Genomic DNA, 27565 nt, shown 5'->3' with positions numbered 1-27565 from the left:
TTGTGAGCCAAACAATAGCCCCGAGTCTGGAAGGCTCCCTTGCAGCTAGCTCCCTGCCAGAGGAGACCAGCTCTATGGACTTCTCCTCAACAGCAGCACACATGGATATACCTCAATTAGTTGAATGCAGCGAATGAAAATCCATTGTTTATCATTATTTTCTCCACAACTAACTTCTAGAGTTGTGGAGACAAAAACAAACAAAAAATTTAAACAATCTAAACCTACTTCAGGCCTGGTTCAAATTCAGCCTTCTTTCTTTGAAAATTAGAGCTCCCTATGTTCTGATGTGTCTGCTGGTAAACTAATGTTTCAATAAAGCATAGCTAAGCAGCAGACTGGAAAAAGACAGACCTCAAGAATCTGGCAGGCCAAAAGCCTTTCCATTGAGAAGGAAGCCTGGTGTACTTGAGGTACTAGCTCGGGCAATTCGACAACATAAGATAGGGATAGCTAAACTATTCTCAGCAACAAAAGAAAATCTGGGGGAATCAGTATCCCTGACCTCAAGCAATACTACAGAGCAATAGTGTTAAAAACTGCATGGTATTGGTACAGTGACAGGCAGGAGGATCAATGGAACAGGATTGAAGATCCAGAAATGAACCCACACACCTATGGCCACTTGATCCTCGACAAAGAGGCTGAAAACATCCAATGGAAAAAAGATAGCCTTTTCAACAAATGGTGCTGGTTCAACTGGAGGTCAGCATGCAGAAGAATGCGAATTGATCCATCCTTGTCTCCTTGTACTAAGCTCAAATCCAAATGGATCAAGGACCTCCACATAAAGCCAGACACTCTGAAGCTAATAGAAAAGAAACTGGGGAAGACCCTTGAGGACATCGGTACAGGGAGAAAGTTTCTGAACAGAACACCAATAGCGTATGCTCTAAGAGCAAGAATTGACAAATGGGACCTCATAAGGTTACAGAGTTTCTGTAAGGCAAAGGACACCGTCAAGAGGACAGATCGGCAACCAACAAATTGGGAAAAGATCTTCACCAATCCTACATCAGATAGAGGGCTAATATCCAATATATATAAAGAACTCAAGAAGTTAGACTCCAGAAAACCGAACAACCCTATTAAAAAATGGGGTACAGAGTTAAACAAAGAATTCTCACCTGAAGAACTTCGGATGGCGGAGAAGCATCTTAAAAAATGCTCCACTTCATTAGTCATTAGGGAAATGCAAATCAAAACAACCCTAAGATTTCATCTTACACCAGTCAGAATGGCTAAGATTAAAAATTCAGGAGACAGCAGGTGTTGGAGAGGGTGCGGAGAAAGAGGAACACTCCTCCACTGCTGGTGGGGTTGCAAATTGGTACAACCACTCTGGAAAGCAGTCTGGCGGTTCCTCCGAAAACTGGGCACCTCACTTCCAGAAGATCCTGCTATACCACTCCTGGGCATATACCCAGAGGATTCCCCACCATGTAATAAGGATACATGCTCTACTATGTTCATAGCAGCCCTATTTATAATTGCCAGATGCTGGAAAGAACCCAGGTATCCCTCAACAGAAGAGTGGATACAAAAAATGTGGTATATCTACACAATGGAGTACTATTCAGCCATTAGAAACAATGAATTCATGAAATTCTTAGGCAAATGGATGGAGCTAGAGAACATCATACTAAGTGAGGTAACCCAGACTCAAAAGGTGAATCATGGTATGCACTCACTAATAAGTGGTTATTAACCTAGAAAACTGGAATACCCAAAACATAATCCACACATCAAATGAGATACAAGAAGAAAGCAGGAGTGGTCCCTGGTTCTGGAAAGACTCAGTGAAACAGTATTTGGCAAAACCAGAACGGGGAACTGGGAAGGGGTGGGAGGGAGGACAGGGGAAGAGAAGGGGGCTTACGGGACTTTCGGGGAGTGGGGGGGGGGGGGCTAGAAAAGGGGAAATCATTTGAAATGTAAATAAATTATATCAAATAAAAAAAAAAAAGACAAAAAAAAAAAAAAAAAAAGAGAAGGAAGCCTGGATGTTGCAGAATATTTGATCACACTGTGAAGCCCAAGATTCTGTTACTGAAAATACCTTTTTCTAGTTGTGGTGCGGCTCATCCCTTAGCAAAATCCTTTAATCACTCTAGCTAGAATACAGACATACCTTTAGTACACACCTCCAACACCTAACAACAAAGGTAAAGTAAACTTGTAGAAGGAAGCAGCCAATTTGAAAGTGAGGCCTAATTGAGTGGCAGACAAAGTGACATGTCAGAGAAAGATTTAAAAGTATAGAATATGCCCAACTCTCATGAGAAAAGAGAGGAAAGAGAAGTTACTTAAGAAAGCACAGAGAGAGAAAGAAGAAAGCAGTTTTACCAGTACAGTCGTATAGAGAGAGGTTGCAGAGAAAGAGAAAAAGTTAGACACAGGTGTAGACAGAATAAGCCAGACAGTAAGAAGGAGCCAGAAGACCAGAACATATTGTCTAAGTTAGTATGAGGCCAAGCAGAATAATTCAGGAGAAGCTGAGAGAAGCCATATTGACACAGTCAGCTTGAAGAGGAGTTCAATCCAGAAGAGACGAGTTGACTAGTGAGCCAGAGTTCAGAAAGTTCGGCAGTAATTCTCAGAGGCCTACTTAAGAATGAAAACATTCTAGGCCTACTTAAGATTGTATGAAGACTAGAAACTTTAAAGACTACTCCTAAGTTAGCAGATAAAGGCACTAAGCCTCTGAGATGACAATTACCCAGTCAAATAAAAGTTACATTTACACTTGGCTGAGATGCATGTAGAGGCTCCCACAACTCTATACCTTTATTAACAACAGTTAACATTTATGAGACTAGCTATGTGCCAGGTATTTCTACTAACTGAGTTGTATGTTAGATTCATTCTCAACACATCAATGTTTCTAAAGTTACTGCTCTTCTCTTTCTCTGAAGTTTGGAAAGGGAACCACAAAATAGCCTATATGCCTAAGACCACACATTTGATAGACAGTGAGGGAATTTAAATGGATGAAACCAGGTGGTAAACCCCCAAATTGTATTACCTCCTGATTACTGATGCATAAAAATGATGACTCCTCAATAAATTGGTTAATAAGTAGTAACAGCTACAACACCTACACTCTAGGAAATCTCCTAGGGGCATTGAAACCAATATTAACATCAACTCTTACATTTTTCCAGAGTAGGAAACTGAAGGATTGAGGTGTGAAAGTAACTCTCCCCAATTACATATAGTGACAAAGTCAGGGTCATATCTTTTGATTCACTACACAGGTATCCTTTTCCTTTTTAGGGATGCATGCAAAAGGAGAGAATATGGGTGTAGTGTACTTTATAAAGACCTTCTCCAATAAAGTTAATTCATCCATAAAAGCAAAAACCAAAAGGGAAGTTCTGGTTCATTAATTTAATGACTGTTCAAAAGACCGGAGCCATGTCAGGCATTAGCTTCCTGGTTAAATGAATCTCCATGGCATTAGACCATTCTTTTCAGAGGAGATTGCAACTGTGCACTCTCTCTCCACTGGGGAGAAATAGGAAGAAAGGAAAGGAGGAAGGGAGGGAAGGAGAGAGGGAGGGAGGGAGGGAGGGAGGGAGGGAGGGAGGGAGGGAGGGAGAGGGAGGGAAGGAAGGAAGGAAGGAAGGAAGAAAAGAAGGAAGGAAGGAAGGAAGGAAGCAAGGAAGGAAGGAAGGAAGGAAGGAAGGAAAGGAGGTAGGGACAGAAGGAAGGGAAGGGAGGGAAGGACGGAAGGGAAGGAAGGGAGGGAGAGACGGAAGGGAAGGAAGGGAGGGATGGAAGGAAGGAAGGAAGGAGGAAGGAAGGAAAGAAAGAAGGAAAGAAAGAAAGAAGGAAGAAAGGAAAGAGGGAGGGAGGGATAGAGAGAGGGAGGGAGGAAGCCAGCCCGCCCTCCGAAATATCCCGAAAACACTTAGCCTCTGCAGCATCATGTTTTTATGGAACATCCATGTGCAACTCTGAAATTTTTCTTTCTTGGATAATATATCACAGGAACTGAAATGGGTGCATAATTTAAATTTGCCAAGTAAGATGCCTTTCATTTCAAATACATTTTCTAATTATTAAATCAGACATTTTTTAAGTACTCTGTAGCTCTTGGTGTTACAGGAATCCTAAGTCATCATCAATTTTTCTCTTTATATGATAAAAGATCCCCAAAGCCAGCAATTAATGAACTGTTAAATTCAGACATATGAATGTGATACAATTTTCAAATGGGACAAATAGCAGTTATTAAACTTCAAAGTGATGGCATTTTCCTGTGTCGGTTTAGTGGGAGGCACTCAGGAAGTAACCTTCAAATGAATAACTTAGATATTTTAATCAATTTCTGTACTTTAAATGTCATTAGCTCAATAAATGCTAACATTGCTTTAATTTGTCATTTCTCTGTTGCTTTTTTTTATTTCCTACTGAAAATGATCCTTTACTTAGGGTCTTAGTTTTTTAAAATGCATGTTTGTGTTTAGCCTGCAAACTACCAATGTGTCCCTCTTAGCCACTATATGATTTTGAGTTTTCTGTCCCACTTTCAGTTCCTCTGTCAACTGTCCTCTTTTCCATAAAGCATTGAGTCATTAGTTCCAGTTGACTCCCAGTGTCCATCCATAATAACTCCTCTCAGAAGATCTTCCTTCTTCTCATAGGCTCTCTTTTCAACGAGAACAAAACTAAAACATTACTTCCCAGGGCAAGCACTGCCTCTTCCAAATGGTATGGTTTGCATATGTTAATCTCCTAGGCTTGCCTCTCTCCTAATGTTCCTGGTTATAACTCCTACACTCAAAGAAACCAGCCTAGTATATTTTATTTCCACAAAATAAAATTCATGACAAAGTATCAATGTTCTCAAGCCAAAGACCACCAAATATATTGGATAATTTTGCAAATCTAGGTTGATCGGGTGATGCAGTGAGTGGCTTCACATCACTGAGTCGTGAGAGCTTTTGAGAAACAAGGTATTTGATTAGATTCACTTCATTATTTTTGCAAGCATTATAGGATTTGAGAGTACTTGAAGGAATTTGCTACTATGGAGAAGAAGAGAAAGTCTCTACTCTTATCTTGATAGTTCTTATACCTAGAGGTGAAGAATGGCAGAGCTAAGCTGTGGTTAGGAATGAAGCACAATCACTCCCCTTCCTAGGGGTCATTTGGACATTTTCTACTTTGGAAATACTGTCTTATTCATATTCATCTCTGATCATAGAGGAGATTTACTTCAGCTCAGTCTAACAAGTCATACAGTAGCCATCCATACCTGGTACTGCTTTGTAACATTATGGTCAAGAGGACAACACTAAACTCAGTTTTAAGCACCAGACTAGCTCATGGGAAGATCAACTAACACATCAGAACACACTAGCCAGGCCTTCTATTTTGCACTCATAAAAACAATGTATAGTCATTTTGTAGAACTTGGGAGATACAGAGGAATGGAGAAGAAAAGAAAAATTCCACAACATGTTTCCTAAGCAGGGAGAATGGAGTCTTCGTGGAAACTGTTTCCAGAAAGAATGAACGCTAAAGAGATAGTTCCAGAGCTCCCAGCCAGCTTAGCTGGGACAGTACATAACCAAGTACATAATCAAGACAGAAAAAAGAAGTCAGCATGGCATTCCAGCTCCAAAGAGTTTGAACATTCCTGATGGCAAGCATCAGGACCAGCATCAGCACTAGCATCAGCACTGTTGTGCCAGGAAACATCTGTGAACCCTAATAAAATGACCAAGGAGTCAAATCCGATTCAATAGCATTAGGGTCTCTTTATTCAAGCTAGGGCCACCTCTGACTTTCTCTTAATATGTATCTCCTAGATCTAGGGAGGTGACCTGTGGTTGGCAAAGTAGAAAACTGTTAGAAGGATAATAGTCCAAATTTCTCCACGGCCTCCAAGAGGTTCTGGATCTCCTCTAGGCATTTTTGATTGGTTTCTGCTGCCACCAGGAGGTCATTTATAAACTCTTGAAGATACGTTATCTTGAGGTTTTAGCAAGATAGAATGTTAAGCTCTATTATCAACAGGTCACCTTGGGCATCTTTGTAAGTTCATGGTTTGAATAAGCCTTCCCCAACCCCCTTGGAGCATTCTCCGGCCCAGTGGTCCTCCATCTTATAATAAGCACATTGGTTCTTTTCTAAACAGTGAGTTCTTGGTCCTTAGGGTCTCCCTTACTTCTTTTTGTAGAAGCCAATTGTTTCAGACATCTCCTACACAGGTAGGCCACTGGCCCAGCGCCAGGACCTGAGTAAGCACAATAGTTTCTAGAAGCCATTTGTTTCAGACATCTCCGGTTTGGCCATGGATGCCAAGGATCTTTGCCTTGGTCATGAGTTTGTTGCCTCCACTCTTTCACATGTCTTTGCTGAACTTTCTCTTCTATTAAACATTTTTCTGCTATTATCATTAAGTCTCTCAAACCATTTTCTCTTAACCTCTCAACCCTCTGGACTTTTTTCTTGATATCTGGTGCTGCCTGATTGATAAAAGCTAGAACTAATGCTGCTTTCACTTTGGAATGTCTCTATAACCCTTTCTAAGAAAGCTGTGGGATTTTCTTTATTTCTCTGACTAATATCTTATTTATCTTTGGCCTAATTGGTAGGCTGTCTTAGAGATGTTTTGAGACCCACCAACAAAGATTGGCGGTAAAACTTAGAGTTCCTCTTTATCTTTAGTGGTGTTGAAGTCCCAATCTGGGTAGGTGGGAGCCATTACAATGTGTAAGTATGTGGTAGACAGATGAACAGTTTGAACATTAGGAAAAGAGATGGAACTGGAAACTCAAGAGTGGAGATACAGCCTAAGTGTGAGTAGCCACCCCTACCACCTAAGGTCTCAGCCTGTGCTGCCACTAAGGAGCATGTATGGGCCATGGACATGCAGTAACAGAGGTCTTGTCAATATCCATGGCGCATATTACCATTAAAGACTACATGGATGGCCCTGGTCTGGGCAGCCACTTAGAACCACAAACATAGATGTTCAAGGGTTGTTAAGAGCTGTCCCTGCCCTTCAATAGCTTCAGCACTTGGAAGAGCAGACTCTGCACCTCACCTGTGCAGCCCAGGTAATATGGTCCTCATGGTAGGGATATGGGTGAGCAGGCCTCAAGGACATGAGACCAGGAAAGCTGGCCCAGCCCTTCATTGCCTGCAGAGTGGACCCTGTACCTCAACTGGCCAAAGCACAGTATAGCTTTGGGCTGCTGTTGGGGCAGGTGAGCCAGCCCTGAGGGCATGAGAATGGAAAAGCTGCTCCTACCCCTTGCTGACCAATACTATGGTGACTGAGCTTGGTAGTGCTAGAGAGCTTGCTCTGGTCGTGTAGGTGCAGGAGAGCTAGAAGGTTTACCAACTCAGCTACCACCCAGGCCCAGATCCATACCTTTGAGTTGGCACAACCCCAAAATCTAACTCTTCTATGAACTGCTAGAACATGGGAATGGGCCAGTTCTGCAGGTCCAAAGCTTCAGGATCTTTATGACACAGGACAACAACAGGATATCCAAGAGGAGTCTTTATGAGTATCTAGTATTTATGATGTAGCAGAAGCCAGAGGCTTTGAGCCAGACCAATGACTCATTGCAATAAACATTTGTAAGTAAAGATGTGGGGACAAAAAAGGTATACTGTTGGACACACTGTGATACACTACAGCTTCCATGATGAGATGTTCTTTATGCTTTGTTTTGTTTTGTTGATTTATTTATTTTATTGTGGGGTGGGGATGGGGAGGTTATAAGGGCAGAGAGCTATAGCTAGACTTTTGGCTAGACTTTTTAGGGGTTCCCTTTTCTACCACACTACTCCACCCTTGATCTTTCCAACCCCCCAGTACTTCATAGGAGAGAAAGAATATGTAGTACCAAGGAAGTGTTTGGGAACACTGAAAGACCAGTCAGAAGCTGATCTGATGGAATCACACCAGGGTCTTGATTCAAGCTAGCTTTGGCTTAAATCACTGATGGCCCTGCAGGATGGTTCTGGTAGAGAAAAGGCCCAAATACTCATCAGAACAAGGCTTAATAGAAAGTGGCAAGTGAGGGGTGAGTGTTTGTAGCATCTAATTTGGATGCTACTGTGGCCTTTGGATAATTGACTGGTGCTGGGAGCCAAACCATAAACTTAACATCTGCTTTATTCTTAACTGGTGATTGTTAGGCTTGTAACCTGAAGGTGCAGATTTGTTGGGAATTAACCTGGAAACTGGTGCTAAATGCTAAATATGTTTGGGGGAGAATAACCTAGAGACACAAGGCTTGTTGGGGGTAACTTGAGAACTGAAGCTCAGATTTCATTAGGGGGGTAACTTGGAAACTGAATGTAGGTACTGGCCTGTTAGTTTGCTTGGGTTTAACCTTAGTTAAGGTTTTCTAAAATGGAGTCTAAACCCAAAAAGTGTGGTCTCTCAGATTGACAGCAACAGCAGGAGGAGCAGCAGCAGCCACGGTCACTCTAGGTGCTCTCACATTTACATACCTTCTGAAGAGGACCCAGAATTCCAAATGCACACTTACAGAGACAATTTTCAACTGGCAAAATCATGCCCCTCCTAGAGCATGAGTCAAATCATAGTCTGCTGCTGTGGACAGTCTGAAGTCCCATATCCCACACATGGGATTACAACAAAAACACATTTCCATAACATTCATATGTCTTTAAAGAAACCAAAATTCTCACTGTAGAGAGTAGATATGAATAGATGGGGAGACACAAGTGGGATTGGGGAACATGACAGGAAACTCACAAAGAATCAATAAAAAGGTTTTTAAAAGGGAGAAATAGAACCACCAATTAAAGAAAAGAATGAGTTAATGTTGTCCCACATAATATCTACTAAGTGAAATATAACTCAAAATGGTCATGAATTATCTACATTTTCTCAGCTGCTTGGCTATTTTAGTGGAGTTTTATCATTTCATTCATCTTTCATTGATGTTACAATTCTAACCTCAATAGAAAATAAAATATTATTTTTCTACATATGCTTAGAGGTGAATTGTTACAAGCTTAATTATTGAAAGGGTAGCTCTCGTAGTTAAGTTTCCTATTGTTGTGATAAAATGCCATGATCAAAGCAACTTTGAGAGGAAAGGGTTTATAGCATCCTACAAGTCTCAGACCGTACTCCATCACTGACAGAAGTCAGGGTTATCACGCCTCAAGGCAGGAACCTGGAGGCAGTAACTGAAGCAGGATCCATGGAGTAACCCAGTTTACTGGGTAGCTCCCCATGGGTTGCTTGCCCTGCTTTCTTTTGTCATCTAGGGCTTTGAGCCCAAAGGTGGCACTTCTCCCCTGTGAACTGAGCCCATCACAGCAATTATTTTTATTATTAATCAAGACAGTACTTCATCATAGCCAGTCAATGGAAAACTTTTCTCTCCTCTTCTCAGTTAGGTTTAAGTTTGTATCAAATTGACAAAAAAAGTCAGAAGCCAACCAATGCAGAAATAACTACTAAGGAAGAGGGCTAAACTTTGTTTAAAGCATATTAAAGTAAGTTATATTATTTTCAACCTCTGGTTTCATGTCTCCGATGTAGGTATGATGTTCTCATGCCCTACTGAGAGGTAAATATGTTCAAGAAAGAAGGAAGTTCAACATACTGATCTTTCCAAGGAAAATGTGCTTTGCAAATGTGTACTAACATAATTCAAAATAATTATAGTTAAAGTCTGCCAATATTAGCTAAAATTTATTTTGACATTATTAATAATTTGCAAACAAACTGACCTCTGATGAGAGAAAAATAATCAGTTTTATGCACATGTATTGTCTTAGTTGTGTTTCCTGTTAATCTGATAAACACCCAGGCAAAAGCAACTTTAAGAAGAAACAGGGTTTGAACTTAGGACCTTCGGAAGAGCAGTTAGTATTCTTAACTGCTGAGCCACCTCTCCAGCCCCTGGATGAGCTCTTAATATCCAGAGGACAGTCATTTGAAGGAACTTTTCTTAACTTAGCCTTTTCTTAACTTGAGTTTTACTTGCATAAATAATTGTAAAATTTAAGAATTAGCAGTATCTAAAAAAGGAACAATTTCAAGCAATTGTAAACCATAAGATATATATATATATACATATACATATATATTGGTTATCAGTTTACAAATTAATAGCTTGATTTTTAACATTTTAAAAATAGTGACTACAGCACCCAATTCAATTGTCTGCGCTGAAGCAGGGGGAAACTCAAAAGAATAAACATGTGATCAAATTACATGAGCTTCACTCCCATAGAAGAGCTGTTTATAAATACAGTAGATGTGTTCTTTATGGGATGCATGTATAAATCTATAGGAAATATAAAGGCATTCATGGAAGCAAATTTTAACAACTTATCTTTTGTATAACAATTATCAATTTTGCCTAAAAGGTTTGTCATGCAATAGACCAAGTATCAATACTCTTCAATGACCAACGTGATTGCCATTTGAAGCAAGGAACAAATGTTTCATCAAGTTCTTAAGACATTCTTTTCAAAATACTTTCGTGATTTTATCTTACAACACTTTATTAACACACCAATAGCTTTATAGTAGGATGTTAAAACTTTACTTAGAGATGAAAAAGGGTGAGTCTACATTAATCCTCTCTTTTCCAAGGAATTACTGTGAACACATAAACAACTGATTACAGTAGCCTTTTCTACTATCTGTAAAGTTCACTGGTTAATTTGCATCTACCTTGAGAACAGAGGTTTACGCCCTCCTATGGTAAGCTTAGAGCAATCTCTTAACCAATAAATGTTTTACAATTATCAGGATGAAAAGCAAAAAAAAAACAACCTTTTAAATCCATAATAATTTTGTATGGAGTAGGCAGGCCAGATTTTAATGCCTTCATAAATTCTACATAGCCTTATTAACCTAAATCCCAGCAACCACATGGTGGCTCACAACCATCTAAAATGAGATCTGATAACCTCTTCTGGTGTGTCTGAAGACAACTATAGTGTACTTATATATAATAAACTAATAAATCTTTAAAAAAGAACTCATCCTAGATTGCCTGGACAAGACCCCTCAAGACATCACCATAAGAGATTTGTATCCCAGGCAGACTATAGGCCTTACATAGGAACAATTGGCCATACAACCATATTCTTTACATCATCAAAATAGCAATGGCTTGAGAATAATTTTACAATTTTAAAAAATGTGCACATCAAATTGTAAAGGCTTGTTCTTGGTGTCCTTAATTTCTACCTGTACCACATAATGGTGTTAATTCTAGAAGAATTAAACAATTATTACAAATGAATGGTACTCATTTCTGATTTTATAAAATTAAAATATGTGCATGTGACTAATGATACATTTTCATGCTTTCTAGTTGCAACTGCTCTAACAGGAAAAGCAACTAAAAATGCTACATTTATTTTCTATGCAGCATAGTCATTGTCTACATTTATTGTCTATGTTTAATGCTCCAACATTACAAGCATCAAACATTTGAGATGTTTTGACAACAATTTAACAACAATTTAATTCTTTATAATTCCCAAGGACGAGGTATTGTGGAACTTTAAAACAATATAGTCTTTAACAAAAACAAAAAAGGTGGGAAATTATATCCCCATGCATTTTATTTAAATCATGCTTTTATATTTTTAAGAAAATTTTAAAATTTGGATCCCAAGAAACTCCTTGTTGAGTGTCGATAGCATCCTACAACTAGGCATACTCATGCCTAGGTGAGATGGAAGAATACACTTGCTGGCATATGGCATCATCCTGATCAGTTATTTAATATGGGAAAGAAAGCATGTTTGGTTTTTTTTCCACAGAATGCTGCAGAAGCATGCTAGCTAAGATAATGCTGACCTGAGTGCCCTGACAATGGTAACAGGAAAGCTGTATTGGGTGTATGTTCTCGACCCACCTTTACTTGCCTATGTCCCAGATTAGATAAACTGCCTTGCTTCAAGCTTTTAGACCTTGTGGGACAGAGAACATGGAGACTGTTAAAACTGACTTAGAAAAATTAATCTAAAAGAGGAGTTATAATGACTCTTCTCTTTCCTTTAATGTGATCCAATCAGTTATTCAATCACGGACTGGTCTAGAAATAAATCTAATATTGAAGATTCCAGTTATGAAGATGGTTAATAAACTTCATCAGCTAGCTTATCTGGAGTTTACCTCAAAAAATAGTCTCTCTGTTGATTCTCAAAGCCACTTCCCCAACACTGGGAAGTTGGGCTTTGTGTTTGAAAGTCACTAATTTGCAACTGAATTGGATACCTGGGATCAACCAAAGACAAATTAATCCTGTTTTGCTTCTAACTTTTGACCTTGTATTTTAAGCAGACTGGTTGTCTCCACCCATGCTCACCTGGATTGAAAACTGGCCTGTCTGTTATGGTGGTCTATCAGCCAGCTTTGTTTTATTGCCTGTGAACATTACAGGACCTTGGTATTCTGAAAGAAGCTTGAAGGTACTGGAGGAAGTGAGTCAGGCTTTAAGTAGAAGCAAGAGGGAAGTAGACTTGATTATTGCTGGTATAGCAGCTTTCATTACATTGATAGCTAGCACCTCTGCAATTTCCTTAACACAAGAAGTTAAGACAGCAAATTTTGTTAATCATTTAGCAAAAAAATGTTACTAATATTCTGAGTATTAAAGAAGATTTAGGTTTTTGCAGCAACAGATTGATGCTCTTTATGATACCATTCAAATTATTGGAGAGCAGGTAAGAGTTTAAAAGTAAGAAGTTATCTCAAATACCATGCTAAATACCAATAGATTTGTGTTACTTCTAAAGTTCACAATGAATAGTCACTATAATCAGGAAAAGGTTCAAAGACACTTGCAGGGTGTTTGGCAAAAAATCGACTCCCTGGCATCAAAACCTATACAAGTATATTATCATCGACTCGACTTAGCAGACCGAGGTCTTGATGAGCCCACTGTAAGTGGACCTCCTTCAGGAGCTACATAAAACTCAGATCTATGTATGTCTGCTTACGAGTGGGCAAGGGCACCAGTGGGAGGTGCAAGGCAAAGCACTGCAAGGGGAGGACCATGTTTTCTGCCTCTGAGTCCCCTGTGAAGCAAACCTGGTTGCACAGAGGTTGCTGTCTAAACGCATTCTTTAGAATAACAACCAACAAGGAAGCCTAGACCTGCTGCTCCACAAAAGACACCATAAAGTATTTAGGAAGAGAAGGTCAGTGCTTCCTCTCCCTGATTAATGCCCACTGTCCTTTGACAAATGACTGTCCACTTGATTGTTACCTTCTCATCTTAAAACTAATAAAAAGGGAGGAATTGTGCCCTCCCCCCAGCCTCTGAGCAGGAATTTCAGACTTCAATGCTAGCCACTATTTCCCACCTATGGTGGAGCTCTAGCCCATTGTTCTTCAATGACCTGCAGTTTCCTGAGAGGCACTAGCCACGAGCTGTGCAACCTAACCCGTTCTGCAGATGAGTTTCCAGCCTTTGGGGGAAAGGTTTCCCCCCAGTCTTTATATTTGGACCCCCCCCCATTAAAACTTTGAGCCTTGAGCAGGAAAAATAGAACAAACAGGGTTGTTGGTCTACAATTCCAACTTACACTCAGCCCATCATTGTGTGAAGTCAAGGCAGAAACGTGAAGGTCTTAGTCAGATTATACCCACAGTCAAGAGTAGAGGGAGAATAAGTGCATGCTTGCTTGTGCTTACCTCACTTTGTCCCCTCATACAGCACAGGACCCCAAGCCCAAGGAGTGTTGCCACCCATAGTGGGAAGGTTCTTCTACATCAATTGACATAATGAGAATAATCCCTCACAGGCCAACTTGACATAGACAATCCTTCTTGAGACTTTCTTACCAGGTGAAGATCATATCAAGCTGACAATTCTTTCTCTCTCTCTCTCTCTCTCTCTCTCTCTCTCTCTCTCTCTCTCTCTCTCTCTCTCTCTCTCTCTCCCTCTCCCCTCCCCTCCCTCTCTTCTCCCTCTCCCCCTCCACCTCCTCCTCCCTCTCCCCTCTCCCCTCTCCCCACTCTTCCCCTCCCCCTCCCACTCTCCCTGTCTCCTCCTTCTTCCTCTCCTTCTCTCCCTCTCCCTATTTCCCTCTCCCTCTCTCCTGCTTTCTCTCTCTGTGTATCTGTCTCCTGGCTCTCTGTGTATCTGACTCCTGTCTCTCTCATTCTCTGTCTCTGCCTCTGGCTCCCACTCTCTCTGTATGTGTATGTATCTGTCTCCTGTCTCTCTGTCCCTCTCTCATTCTTTGTCTCTGTCTCTGCCCCTCCCTCTTCTCACACACACACACACATATCACACAATGTGTGTTTTCTAATAGTCATGATCTTCATTGAAGTTGTCTCTAAAATTAATTGTGGCCTTAGGTAAATACAATGGTTTTACTGGGAAAGTAAGACAGACCTACTTCTACTCAGGACTAGAGTAACAAAAAATAATTATTTAAAGTTCAGGCCATCATGTAATGAGGCAAGTCACACTTATATTTTACCCATATATTTTTGTCTGAGATTATAGTGCCTTGGTCTTTAGGGTGACATTTGAAATGTGAGGACTTTCAAAGCAAGGGTAGAATGATAAGAAATAAGAAATAATTACAAAAGCAGAAAATGAAGTTGAAAGTTTTTAAAGAAATGTTGTAGTACCAAAGTACAAAGTAAGAGACTAGTAGAGAGCAAGAAACAAAACACACCAGGGTTAAACCAATGGGATGTCCATGGTTAACAGACCTGCTTGACAGGTCAACAGGTAAGCAAGAATAAATAATCTCAAATCCTTATTTCACTTTTGTAAGACCCCAGTTCTATGTAGATGAATAGGTTACAGAGATAAAGATGTAAAAATAGATAAAACAAAGTTATGATGCAAAAATAAATATTCTAAATTGTTAATAAAGTTTTTTTGTTGTGGGGTACAAAATACATTATAAACCATTATTGTGTCTTTAGAATTTTTCACTGGAAATGTATCCTATTTTATGAACTGGAAAGGATGATTAATAAAAAGGTATGTGTGTGCATACTTTTCTTTCAGTAATTCTCAATGTAAACCAGCAATTCTCAATCAAGGGCAGTTTTGCTTCTAGAGAGTATTTTATCAATGTCTGGAGAAATTATTACTGTGACTCTGAGTATACTATTGAGAACGGATGGGTACAGGAATAGGACTATATTCCCTGCAGTGTTTATGACAGTACCTAAAACAAAGTATTACCCAGACAGAAGTGTTAATAGTTTCAGAATTAGTAAGTCCTGACATTAAACAAACAATGGCCTTACAAAGTACTCACGTCTCCATGTAATAAGTTCTATTAACATTATTTAATACTTTCTTGAAATTTTTATGTTTTGTCATATTACCTCTCAGCCCCCTACCTCTTCCCAGATTCACACCCCTTCTCTTCCTACCCAACTGTGTGCTTTTCCCCCATCAAGGCCAATATGCATGCACCATCCAAATATTGTTGAGTATGTGGTCTTCCTTTGGAGCACAGTCCACTCATCAAGGGCTATACTCTTGATTATACAACTGACTCTCTTTTAGAAGCAAACAATTGCCAATAGCTCCTCAGGTAGGCACAGACATGCATATCCAACTCCCCTCTACATTCTAGGATTTGGCCAAACTTGGGCTTCCACAGGTCTTGTGCATGCTATGAGTTCATATGTGCAGCTGCCTGTTGATTTAAACAATTTATTTTTAAACATGAAAACTGAATGGGTTCTTAAATTGTCTTAAAGGTAATATACACATATGCATACACATACCTTTCTGATAACACGTTCTACATAATACATATACATATACACACATACATGTATGTACATATACGTATACCTATACCCATACCCATACCCATACCCATACCTATACCTATACCTTACCTATACCTATACATATACATCATATACATATATGTGTGAGTATGTGTGGGGGGGTGTTTCTCTAAGGGTCCAATGTATTCAGGCCATTTCCATATATTATATTTTTTCAAGGATTTACACTAGGAGTAGTATCTACCCCCCATATCACTTTGCATTATTCTCTTCTAGAGTGTGTTCCATCTTTGTTTTTACAGAAACATCAATGGTTTCATCATAGTGACACTTTATTTGCATGTATAGTTTTATGGTTTCCTACTTATAAAACAGATATTGAGAAGCTGTGATGCCCCTCTGACCATCATGTATATCAAATGGCCTGCGCCAACTTACATTTTCAGAACGATTGTTTGTTGTTTGCCTTTACATCACATGTGTTGGCTTATTTAAAAGCCCTAGGTAGATGTATCTTGGATTCTATAGAATTAAACAGTCTGCATTTCTTCAGGATAAAATTTATACTAGTATAATAATATACATTACTTTTTAGAATTTATGATATAAATATGTTTGAGGGCTTATCTATAGTCAAGAATTCAGTTATCATTTGGTAAGAGCTAAATGGGCTACTCAGTGGGTAGAGTTCCTGTCTAACACTAATGAGGCACTAAGTTTGATTCTCAGATCTAAATAGTGGTTCATGTGGCAAGTTACTACACTGTAGAAGTGGTAATAGGAAAGGCCATTCTTGGCCATATAGAGAGTTGTGGGCAGCATTTGCTATAAAGACCTAGTCTCAAAAATAGAAGATGTTAATGGGAATGTTCTTTAATGATCTAATATATTCTGTATAAAAATAATGTTTTTCAGACTCAAAGTCACATACAATTCATTTCCCAACTTTAAAGAATATGCACCCTACCCAGAATAGAATTTACCATGAGAAACTTTTATTTCATGGCAAATTGATTTGTGGCTGAGGACTGAAATAAGAGAATAATTAGTCAGATAAAATTCCAGGAAATGGAAAAGTGTCAGTATAACTGGGACCTTCAGATATGGCTCTGAGACAAAGAGGACTGGGCTGATTAGTGAACAGACTGATGAACACAGGAAACAATGAGAGATGTGGAAAATGGGATGAACAAAACTGAGAAGAGCTTGATCAGGGCCATATTTGTGAAGCCATGAACAAGCAGGTGTGGCTGGGGCAGCCAAATAATGTGAACTGCTAAGAAGTAGCCAAATTGTGTGAGAATCAGAAGAGTGAGTTACATATAAATACCTGTAAAATACCTACACAATGCTTATGAATAAAATAAAGTGTGCTTTGCCCAGAGATCATGTTTTCATTGTCTAATACATTTAAAATGAATACATAAACCTAACAGAATCATCATCTCTGTGCTACACATAGAGACTTTTGTACTACATAAAGCAAAACCCTGTCCTACATAGGCTACCTAATGCTCCATTAAAATGACCATTAGCAAAGGCAAGCCAAATTTAGCCTCAGCACTCTGGCTTTTCCCTCCCTAGTGACTACAAAGAAAACTAATGTCCTCATTTCCAAAGAGAGGTGCTCTAATTAAAGTCTTATTTCAGTGACCCTAACCACTATCATAATAGATTATGTTGTCAAGAGAGTAAGGAAAACTTCCTCTTGGTCAATGAGTCTTACAGAAGACATGAATGAACAACTATTGTTCGTTTCATTAAGTTTTTTCAATAACACCAGTGTTCAGCTTATAATTAAATGTGTGAAGTAATAGATAATTGTCTCCAAAAATATTTTTAAGTCTATGTTTTATGCATCTGCAGTTTTCATAACCCTTTCTACTTGTTAGGGTAGCATCTTTCCTGACAGGAGACTCAGAAAAGACATCAAAGGCTTTATATTTGAGATAAGAACTCTATTGCTTAATTCCCTTTAGTAGTAACTAATAATTAATAACAGTTCCCCAAAGAGAGCCAATGTTCTTTGAAAATCAAAGAATGACATCATATCTACTTAAATTTATACATGCTAATCATTAAATAAATTCATGAAAGATGACTCATTAGCTTGCCATTTTAAAGGTTGTACGTGCTCAGTCTGCCACAAAGCACCACTATTTGGGGAAGAGAGTCAAACTACATCTAACAAACTCACGTACGGCTTGAGCAGGTAACCTATAGCTCTTCCAGGTAAACTCATGAGGCCATTGAGAATAAAACAAATTTTGGTTTTCCAATTGGCCCCTTGGGCGATTTCCAGTTGCACTCAAGTTTCTGGCACTGCACCATTAAAAAAAAAAAAAAACTAATTGGAAAATAAGTCTCAAAAAAAAAAAAGGGATGGAAGGAAAGGAATACTTAGGATCAAGTCACAAAGTCTACCACCAATACAAGCCAGAAGTACTTAGAAAAGACTATAACAATTGAATTGTGTACGGAGCTCTTAATTGACTCTAGTGTCTAGGTAACATACAAGGTCCCCCTTGTACAGAGTTTTATGAACTAGGCTATTCTGTTAATAGAACAGCCTAAAATGTTATTGTTATCTAATGCATCTCTTAGAGAACAACCCAAGCACAGCTTTTATCTACTTATAGGAATGGTTCGTGTCTGGGAGGGCTATGCCTACAACACAAAAAAATTATCTATGAAGATTTCCACCCACTCACGAAGTGAACAGTTCATATATTCTCAGTGATGATTGGCAGATCAAATTCAAGGAAGTGGAGGAAAAGTTACAAATATAGTCTAATATCTTCGCTTTCTTCTTTTGGAGTAAGGAAGTGATTCTTTCTTAAAACCTATTAGCTTCTTGAAAATAACAAGACAGAACTGAGAGCATATACTATATTTTCAAGTAATATTTGTTGACTAAATCCTTTGCCTATTCACCCTTATATACAATATACATACATATAACACATATATTTAAAAGGATGCACAAAAAAATGTTAGAAAACAGAATTATTCATCCACATACATAAAACAAAGGCTTTTGTTTGGTTACTATGGAAACTAAAGCTTCAAAAAAAATCAAGAGGAAGTCTGCGTGATCTCTAGGTGATCTCTAGACCTGGAGATATTTTATGTGACTTACGAAATCATTTTTCACTTGCATCCAGCAAAACTCCTGGGGCTGAAAAGATTGCTCTGCAGTTAAAAGAACATTATACTCTTGCAGAAGACTTGTTTAAGTCCCAGGGCCCACATGACGTGGCTCACACCCACCTGTAACTCCCGTTCCAGGACATACTATGTCTCTGTTCACCGTGAACACACAGGCACACACATAATTTTTAACTGACATTTCCATTTGAATTCTTAAGAGCAGTCTCAGAAGATGACTCAGTGGGTGAAGTGCTTGATGCTCAAACAAGAATATCCTCAGATCCTACTTAAATACCAGAGGGGATACCAGTGCACCTATGGTCTAGCCTCGGAAGGTAGAGGCAGGATCCCTAGGATAGACAGGCTAGTGAGACATGCCTTACTTGTGAGCCCTGGGTTCAATGAAGAGATCCTACCTTGAAATAATAAGGTTGAAAACTATCAAAGAGGATCCCTGACCTCGTCCTTAAACTTCAGTGTGTATCTGCATCCACCCATGCACTGGCCCATGCACCCACAACAAGAGAAAAACAACCTAAAGAAACCATACAGACCATGCTATCACAACTATCTAACAATCATCAACTATTTAATATTATCTTGTAATTCTAGAAATCAACACATGGATTCATTTAAAAGGATGGTGAATGAGTTAGCTGCACATGCGCATTACTATATAAGATGCAGGTGACAGCATCTACTCTTGACTGCTGATGGTTAATTTAGGAAGGTTGTGCATGTGGGAGAAAATATCATGTGGATGCTGCATTAGGTTTACAATTTTCAAGTAAAATGATAGCTAATAAGTATTATATTTCACATAGAGTATCAATAAATCCAGTCTTTACTTGAGTATGAACAAGAATCAAATATTTACTCTGACTTGCTAATGAGCGAAACACACTACTTTGAAAAACAGAATATGAACATTTAGTGCCAATAATCTACATGAAATCCATTTGAAAAATAGAAGGAAATAAAAGCAACTATTCTTTTTTTTTTTCTCTTAACATTAGGTCATGGAACAAAAGGAGTATTTGAGCTTCTGTCTGGATGGCGGAGAACCAAAGAGAATTTACCCTTCAAAGACAGGGTAGCAGACGCCTATTCTGATGTGATGGTCACCTACACCATGACCAGTTCCCTGTACTTTATCACATTTGGTATGGGTGCCAGCCCCTTCACAAACATAGAGGCAGTGAAGATCTTCTGTCAGAATATGTGTGTCTCTATTCTATTGAACTACTTCTACATTTTCTCTTTCTTTGGCTCTTGCCTGGTCTTTGCTGGACAACTGGAGCAAAATCGATACCACAGCATCTTTTGCTGTAAAATCCCTTCTGCCGAATACCTGGACCGCAAGCCTATGTGGTTCCAGACAGTAATGAGTGATGGGCACCAACAGACATCCCATCATGAGACAAACCCCTACCAGCACCATTTCATTCAGCACTTCCTCCGAGAACATTACAATGAGTGGATTACCAATATCTATGTGAAGCCATTTGTGGTCATCCTGTATCTCATTTACGCCTCGTTCTCCTTCATGGGGTGCTTGCAGATCAGTGATGGAGCCAGCATCATCAACCTACTAGCCAGTGACTCCCCGAGTGTTTCCTATGCCATGGTTCAACAAAAGTATTTCAGCAACTATAGCCCTGTAATAGGATTCTACGTCTATGAACCCCTGGAGTACTGGAACAGCAGTGTCCAAGAGGACCTGCAGAGACTCTGTAGTGGGTTCACTGCAGTGTCCTGGGTAGAACAGTATTATCAGTTTCTGAAAACGAGCAACATCAGTGCCAATAACAAGACCGACTTCATCAGTGTCCTACAAAGCTCGTTTTTAAAAAAGCCAGAATTCCAACACTTTCGGAATGATATCATTTTCTCCAGAGCTGGGGATGAAAACAACATCATTGCTTCTCGCTTATATCTGGTGGCCAGGACTAGCAGGGACAAGCAGAAGGAAGTCATAGAAGTTCTGGACAAGTTGAGGCCTCTGTCTCTCTCAAAGAGCATCCGGTTCATCGTCTTTAACCCTTCCTTTGTTTTCACAGACCATTACAGTTTGTCAGTCACCGTGCCTGTTCTAATTGCAGGCTTTGGGGTTCTCCTGGTGTTAATCCTGACTTTCTTCCTAGTGATCCATCCTCTGGGAAACTTCTGGATAATTCTTAGCGTCACCTCAATTGAGTTGGGCGTTCTGGGCTTAATGACGTTGTGGAATGTCGACATGGATTGCATTTCTATCTTGTGCCTTATCTACACCTTAAATTTTGCCATTGACCACTGTGCACCACTGCTTTACACATTTGTATTAGCAACTGAGCACACCAGAACACAATGTATAAAAAGCTCCCTGCAAGAGCATGGGACAGCCATTTTGCAAAACATTACTTCTTTTCTTATTGGGTTGGTCCCCCTCCTCTTTGTGCCTTCAAACCTGACCTTCACACTGTTCAAATGCTTGCTGCTGACTGGGGGTTGCACGTTTCTCCACTGTTTCGTTATCTTACCTGTGTTCCTAACCTTTTTTCCTCCTTCCAAAAAGCACCACAAGAAAAAGAAACGGGCCAAACGAAAGGAGAGAGAGGAAATTGAATGCATAGAAATCCAAGAGAACCCTGATCATGTCACCACAGTCTGAGGGTGGAAACTTTTTTTTTTCCAGTGTTGCACAAACGATGCAGAGCTAGTAAAGCTCAGACCTCAGCTGCTTGGGCTGGCCAGGGGTAACAAGGCAAGTCAGATCAAGAGTGCATTATTTATGACACATCCACGGGTCTGCTTCTTTCTGTGGAAGAGATAATAAAAGGAGGTGAAGTCCTTTACAACCTTGTGCTCCATGAGAGATAAATTTCCAGACATTGATTTTATTAGAGCTTTTCTGAGAAATGGATGGATTGGTGTGTTAAGATAGAAGGCTGAAAGATCTAAAGATTCTTAGAAGAAATGGAGAAGAGAGAATAGCTGGTCTCCAGATAGAGGGAAAGACAGACAAAATGTCTAATTTGTCATGTCATTTCATGTTTGCTTTTGGAACAGGTCAATCAGATGAAACCTATGCACATGGGAAGTACATATTTAATCCTGTCTAAACCAAAGGATTGGACTGCCTGATCCACTTTGTGTGTACATATAAGTATACATATACTTATATTTGTCCTTAGTGTGCATTGGTGTTTGGGTGAAAGAAGGTGTCCATTTGTAGATAGGCTGGCCGTTCTCTAAAAGTCAAATCACCTTTAGCCAAATTTATAACCTCATTAGGAATGATACAAAATATATAATTGGCCACTTGAAATCAACTCAGCTGTCTAGATAACAAGATTATTATCAACTGTGTGATAACAAAATAGACAGAAATCTGAATCCATTAAATTCTATATATGTTGTTGGTCACTGAGATCCTACTTTTGGGTTGACTTCACAAAAACCCCAAAAGGTATTTGAGTTAATTAGCATGTGAACAAATGTTTAAAATCTGAAGTAGTTGAGATAGCTTGCCATTAGCTTTTAACATTTCTGTGTAGTTGGAAGGCCAGCATGGCTACTTTTGGGTATCTCACCCACCTGAAAAATGAGCACTTTAAGCACATTGTTTTTGCATACATATGTAAGGGTACACAGTGTAAGTGAGAGATGGAAAGAAATAATGAAATACCTTTTCATAGTTAAGCATTCTTGTGTTAGATGGTGAAAATACACTGCTGTGTTGCCCATAGCAATTAACACAGGAAAGAGAAAATGTCTGGAAAAGTTATCAAGTAAAATGAGCCATCTACCATTCACCATGTCAGCATCAAATAGTCCATAGAATAAGAAAAACTTGCCAATTCTATAGACTCTAGTGTGTTCCTTGGAGTAAGTTTGGGAGCATTAACCCAGACCGTGATCACTATGATGGTGGTCACCATAACCCCTGCAGCATCATTTTGTAGCTTCTTGGAGTATCATTGTCTTCATTAACTAGAACATAAGCTCCTATAGCAAGCACAGCTCTCTGCAGGTGCCATACTAACTATGTGCAACTGCGCCTGGACTCCTTACATTAAAAAAAAATAGTACTGAGGCAAATATTTTTATTGAGTACGTGTTTAAAATGTGCCCCAAGCAGACACTCAGTCTGCTGGGTGCTTTCAAGGACTAAGGCTGCTATTCATGTTGGAGAACATTTGTAGAAAATTCCTTTTCCATGCCAAATAGGGAACCTAAGGAATAATTTATTTCTGGGTAGAATAAAACAAATGCCTAATGATTACACATCCTGCTAACAAGTTCTTTTTCCTGAGGAATGTTTATATTTCCCACCAATTTGGGTTGTATAATTTAAATGCATTAACAATTCTATTGGCTTTAAAAAAGCAAAACACAACTAGAACTCTTAGAAAATTCCATTCCTGTTTCAGTTTTAGGAAATGATGCTGATAGACAATACTGCTCTTCTAAATGATTCAAAATTTTAATGGATGTCATTAAATGAAACTTCGGTTTTTTCAATGGCATTTGTTTTATGCTACCTTAAGGCTGCTGTGTTTCAACGTCTCCCCTGATGTGGGTACACTAGCTAAAGAATTAAGGAGGGACCATGACTTCCCATAACCACACTTGATGTTTTCACTATATCTCTAAAGGCATGTCACAGGTAACACCAGCCTTTCATCTCAAGAAGTTTTGTGCTAGAGAGAACAGATGTTTGGACAGTTGACCTCCAGACCATGATCTCATATTTGAAGTTGAATTTTCTGAACAGTTTTTGCAGTTGGAGAACAGAATTCCTCTTTCAAAGTTACTCATCGTTTATGAAGATTTCTATCACTCACACTTGATTGTAAAGACAGCCATTGAGAAGCTGAGGATTCCATGTTGATCCATATCTGTCCATATTCAGTGAAACTCTATTTTTTTCACTGATTTTTTTATTTAAAGATAACTTGAGTTTATAATTGCCATAGACCATTTCAGATACAAAAAATAAACAACAAAAAAGGATTGACAAGCTAATTGGCAAGTGTGCAAATTGCCAAATACATAGAAGTACCACTGCATAGTGTGCCAAAGCACCAATTTTGATCTCTCCCAAAGCACTTGGATAGGGAAAGACTTATGTATTGAGTATTGTCTTCAAGGATAAGACTTGTAGGACAAACAGGAATTTCTCATTGTCCAACTGTCTAGAGAGGTGGCATTTTTGACGAGATGTTATCTTCTCCAGAACACGTGATTCTAAGGATGTGTAGCAATAATTTTCTGAAACTCCATGTTCTGGAAGAGTTAATAGAATGCCAAAAATGCCTTGTTTTGGTCTTAGGAAGCAATGTAAGCCCAGAAAGATTTCACCAAGCATCACACAAACCTTCCAACCTCACTTTGAAGCAGATATTTCCAAGATTTCCTTTACTGAGGACCAAATACTAAAATATGAGATCATGATTTGCAGGTAACCCTCCAAGCTCAGCCTTTTCTGATTATTTGTGTGCTCCATCCTAGTTTTTCAAGTTTTTGCTTGCTTCGTCCATTGGGAAGTATTGATGGTGTTCAAGTTAGGACTTTATCTACTATCAAACAGGAGGCCATTCAAACCCTAGAAGAAATCAGTAGGGAATTTTTTAGAATTGTGGAGTATTTTATTTACTATAATGTGTTTTCCCCTTGAAATGGGAGATTTTTAAAAACTTGTGAACCCCATACCTTGTCTTCTTTTAACTGGACTATGTCCCCCATCAGAATGTGAAACAGAGAATGTCATTCTCCTCAGTGAGGAACTCACCTAAATTACCAGCCAAGATTTGTCTAAAAGTTCCATGGGCTAACCTACATCATTTCAAGTGTGTTGAAAAAATGTATAGTTACATGTTTTCTGGTGGGTTCTTTCAGTGACCATGAACCTCTTTGAAGGCTGTGCATGAGTACTCTATGACAGCTATTCTTGACTAAGTTTGTATCACATAAATGTCCTTCTTCCAGTTGATTTCTATTCATTCCACAGAAATAAAATTTACATGTTTTATCTTGTATTGTGAAAGAAAGAAGTGTGATACCAGTGACTCCTACGATGCTATAATAGCCATTCTTGTATGTTGATCTTGAGTATGTTATGTCCATCCTGTAATTATCCATTGCACTTTACCATAACAAGCTAATCCTTCTAGACTTGTGATTTGAGCTGGGGATTAACTATCGCCATTCAGAATTGTGTGTATTTTTATATGTTGGCTGTAAATATTGTCATTACAGTCAAATATTTTTATGACCAAATATTTATAAATGCATGGCACAATGCACGCATGATTACTAGTATGTAGATTATTAAAGACACTATTTTCAGGGTTATTACACTTTTTATTAAAATTCTCATATTCTCTATCATAAACGCCTCATGGAGTTTTAGTTGCAAAAGCCTAAAGTCCATATAAAACTTTATGCTAAGGAAAGCAATCAGAAAATCGCTTTCTCATAGTGTCAACAACAGCCACCTACTCTAAGATGGCCATTGAGAAAATCCAGGGGCTAAGCCGGCTCTCTGGGTAAAGCACCAGGCAGAATCTGCATTAGACAGTGAGTAAATATGCCCTGGGTGTGCTAAGGCATGCCAGAAGTTACAGTACCTTAAAAATGGACCTGTTATGTTGTCTCCTGAGACTGGAGAATTCTATGATTTACTCATGCTTTCCAGAGGTAAAAAGTCTATGTTCAGCCTGTGTTCAGTTTTGTTGCTGTTTGTTGAGGACTCTCTGCAAATTTTTTCAAAGGTGATCCCGAAAGCTTTCATTTATCTCAAAGGAACTTCAAGATCACTTTCATTCTCTTTAAAAACAACAAACTTCTTTGTCAGGAACAAGAAAACCAAAATAACAGTTATGACCAAGTTCTACAGCATCAAGTCAAAACATCAAGGCTGAATTAGTATGCCCTTGAAGTCTCCTCATCTCAAATTTAAATACAAAACTATGAATCATCTCTGTGGCACTGGCCCTTATGCCAACCTTTTCCCACAATGATCTGCAAATACGCTGCACAGAAAGTAATTACTTTTTTTTTTTACAGCTTTCCCTTTAATATGATTGCAGTGAACAAACCAAAAGCAGCAAAGCCTCTCTTTACAGGACATTGAGCACATAGGTGCTGCACAGGAATGTAGCCATACATTCGTTTCTGTAGCGGATGACCAATGTTCATCGATGTTGTAGATCGGAGGGCAGGAGGTACTGCTCTGTGCTCCAAATGTTTTGGGGTTTTGTTAGATGACATTGGATGAGATTGGAAGCTGCCAAGACAGATAAGGCTCCATCTAAGAAAAGATGTCAGTGTGTAGGTGTGGTAGTAAGAGTGAGTGATATCAGTAAAGTCCTTACACACTAGACTTTATAGGCTAGAAAAGAGCACAGAGAATCGATTGGTGCCTCAAAACTAGAGGTTCTATCTGCTAGCAAACCTAGCTACATGCAAATATTTCTATCTCACTTGAAGATCGTATTTCTTGTTTATAAGATTCAGACTCTGGGCCTGCTTCTGGATTTCTAAGCATGATCCATTTTGTGAGTTAAAGTGAGAAGCTGAAGACTTTAAATAAACACCCAGGAAAGTATTCATTTTCAGGATGCTGCAATACATATAATGCTTTTAGACATTTTTATGTACTTAATGAAGGCCAATGTCTGTTGCTGATAGAAAAGTCATTTACTCTTCTTATAAAGAGGAAAACAATTCAAAGAGAGAAATACATGCAACCAGTATTTGCAGTATATATAGCTATTGTATGGACCATATCTTAGTTCATCTACATCCTTAAAGGAGTTGTTGGGATAAAATGAGCTTAGTCTACACTGGGAGCCTCTGTCACCAAGGTATTTTTAATTCAGTAAAGTATTTATAAATAAGATCATTGACAGTTTTGCACTTTTATACACTATAGGACTCCAGTCTGTTTTCTCACTGAGTTGAATTTTCCCAAAGAAAGCTCTCATAGGTCACACCAATTATAAAATCCTAGAAATCAAGGGACAGCTTGATGACGTGGGAGTAAGAGCAACTCACAGGCTCTCGGTGACCCTTGCACCGTTTCTTGGGTTCCTGTTCCAGCCAAGCTGGGGTTGGCATTAGTCATTCATAATTGTGCTTCAGTTTCCTTTCATGGTTCATGGTATGCCTGATATGGTTTCCTTCCCCTTTGTTTTTACAGTTACAAAAACCACTACATTCTCTCCAGGGCTCTTTCAAACCAGTGGAGAAGTAAGAGTTTTAATGTTTTGGGAAGATTTCATTGAAGAGTTTCCTGGAAAGTATTAGGAGTGACCACCATGAATAAAAGATAAGTGGGGCTGTTGCAATTGTGTCACTTTCCAGTTCCGAATAGATTTAGCTTGGATTCTTGGAAGAGATTGCTCATGGCACACTGTGAGAAACATTCCATTATCTAAATGTGAGAAAGGAGCAGAATCTCCCAGTGGAAATGGAAATCACTTTCATCACCAAAGTCAATGGATTGTGGAGTCTTTATTTGCAGTCATACTGAGAGACCTTGAAAAAGAAAAGAACAGGCAGTTGTGGTTTTACAAGTCTTAGCATCCATGTCTATATAGAATCAGGGTATCCCTTGATCTTTCCTCCTCCAACATGAACATCAGTTACTGAAAACATTTGTCTTTCTGCTCACCA

The 27565-nt window shown here is 39.0% G+C and overlaps 1 protein-coding gene across 2 annotated transcripts in view; it reads left to right on the top strand.

The window, feature by feature from the left end:
* Ptchd4 (patched domain containing 4) overlaps window positions 1-21554 on the top strand; it is a 207058-nt gene extending 185504 nt beyond the window's left edge. For both annotated transcript variants that reach the window (XM_052193210.1, XM_052193209.1), the window contains exon 3: window positions 19921-21554. In XM_052193210.1, the coding sequence (XP_052049170.1) occupies window positions 19921-21554 (1634 nt within the window). The remainder of the gene's footprint in view (window positions 1-19920) is intronic.
* The last annotated feature ends 6011 nt before the right edge of the window (window positions 21555-27565 follow it).

This window comes from Apodemus sylvaticus, chromosome 9 (genome assembly GCF_947179515.1).
Source record: "Apodemus sylvaticus chromosome 9, mApoSyl1.1, whole genome shotgun sequence".
NCBI classification, from domain to species: domain Eukaryota; kingdom Metazoa; phylum Chordata; class Mammalia; order Rodentia; family Muridae; genus Apodemus; species Apodemus sylvaticus.
This window is presented reverse-complemented; position numbering and strand designations above follow the sequence as displayed.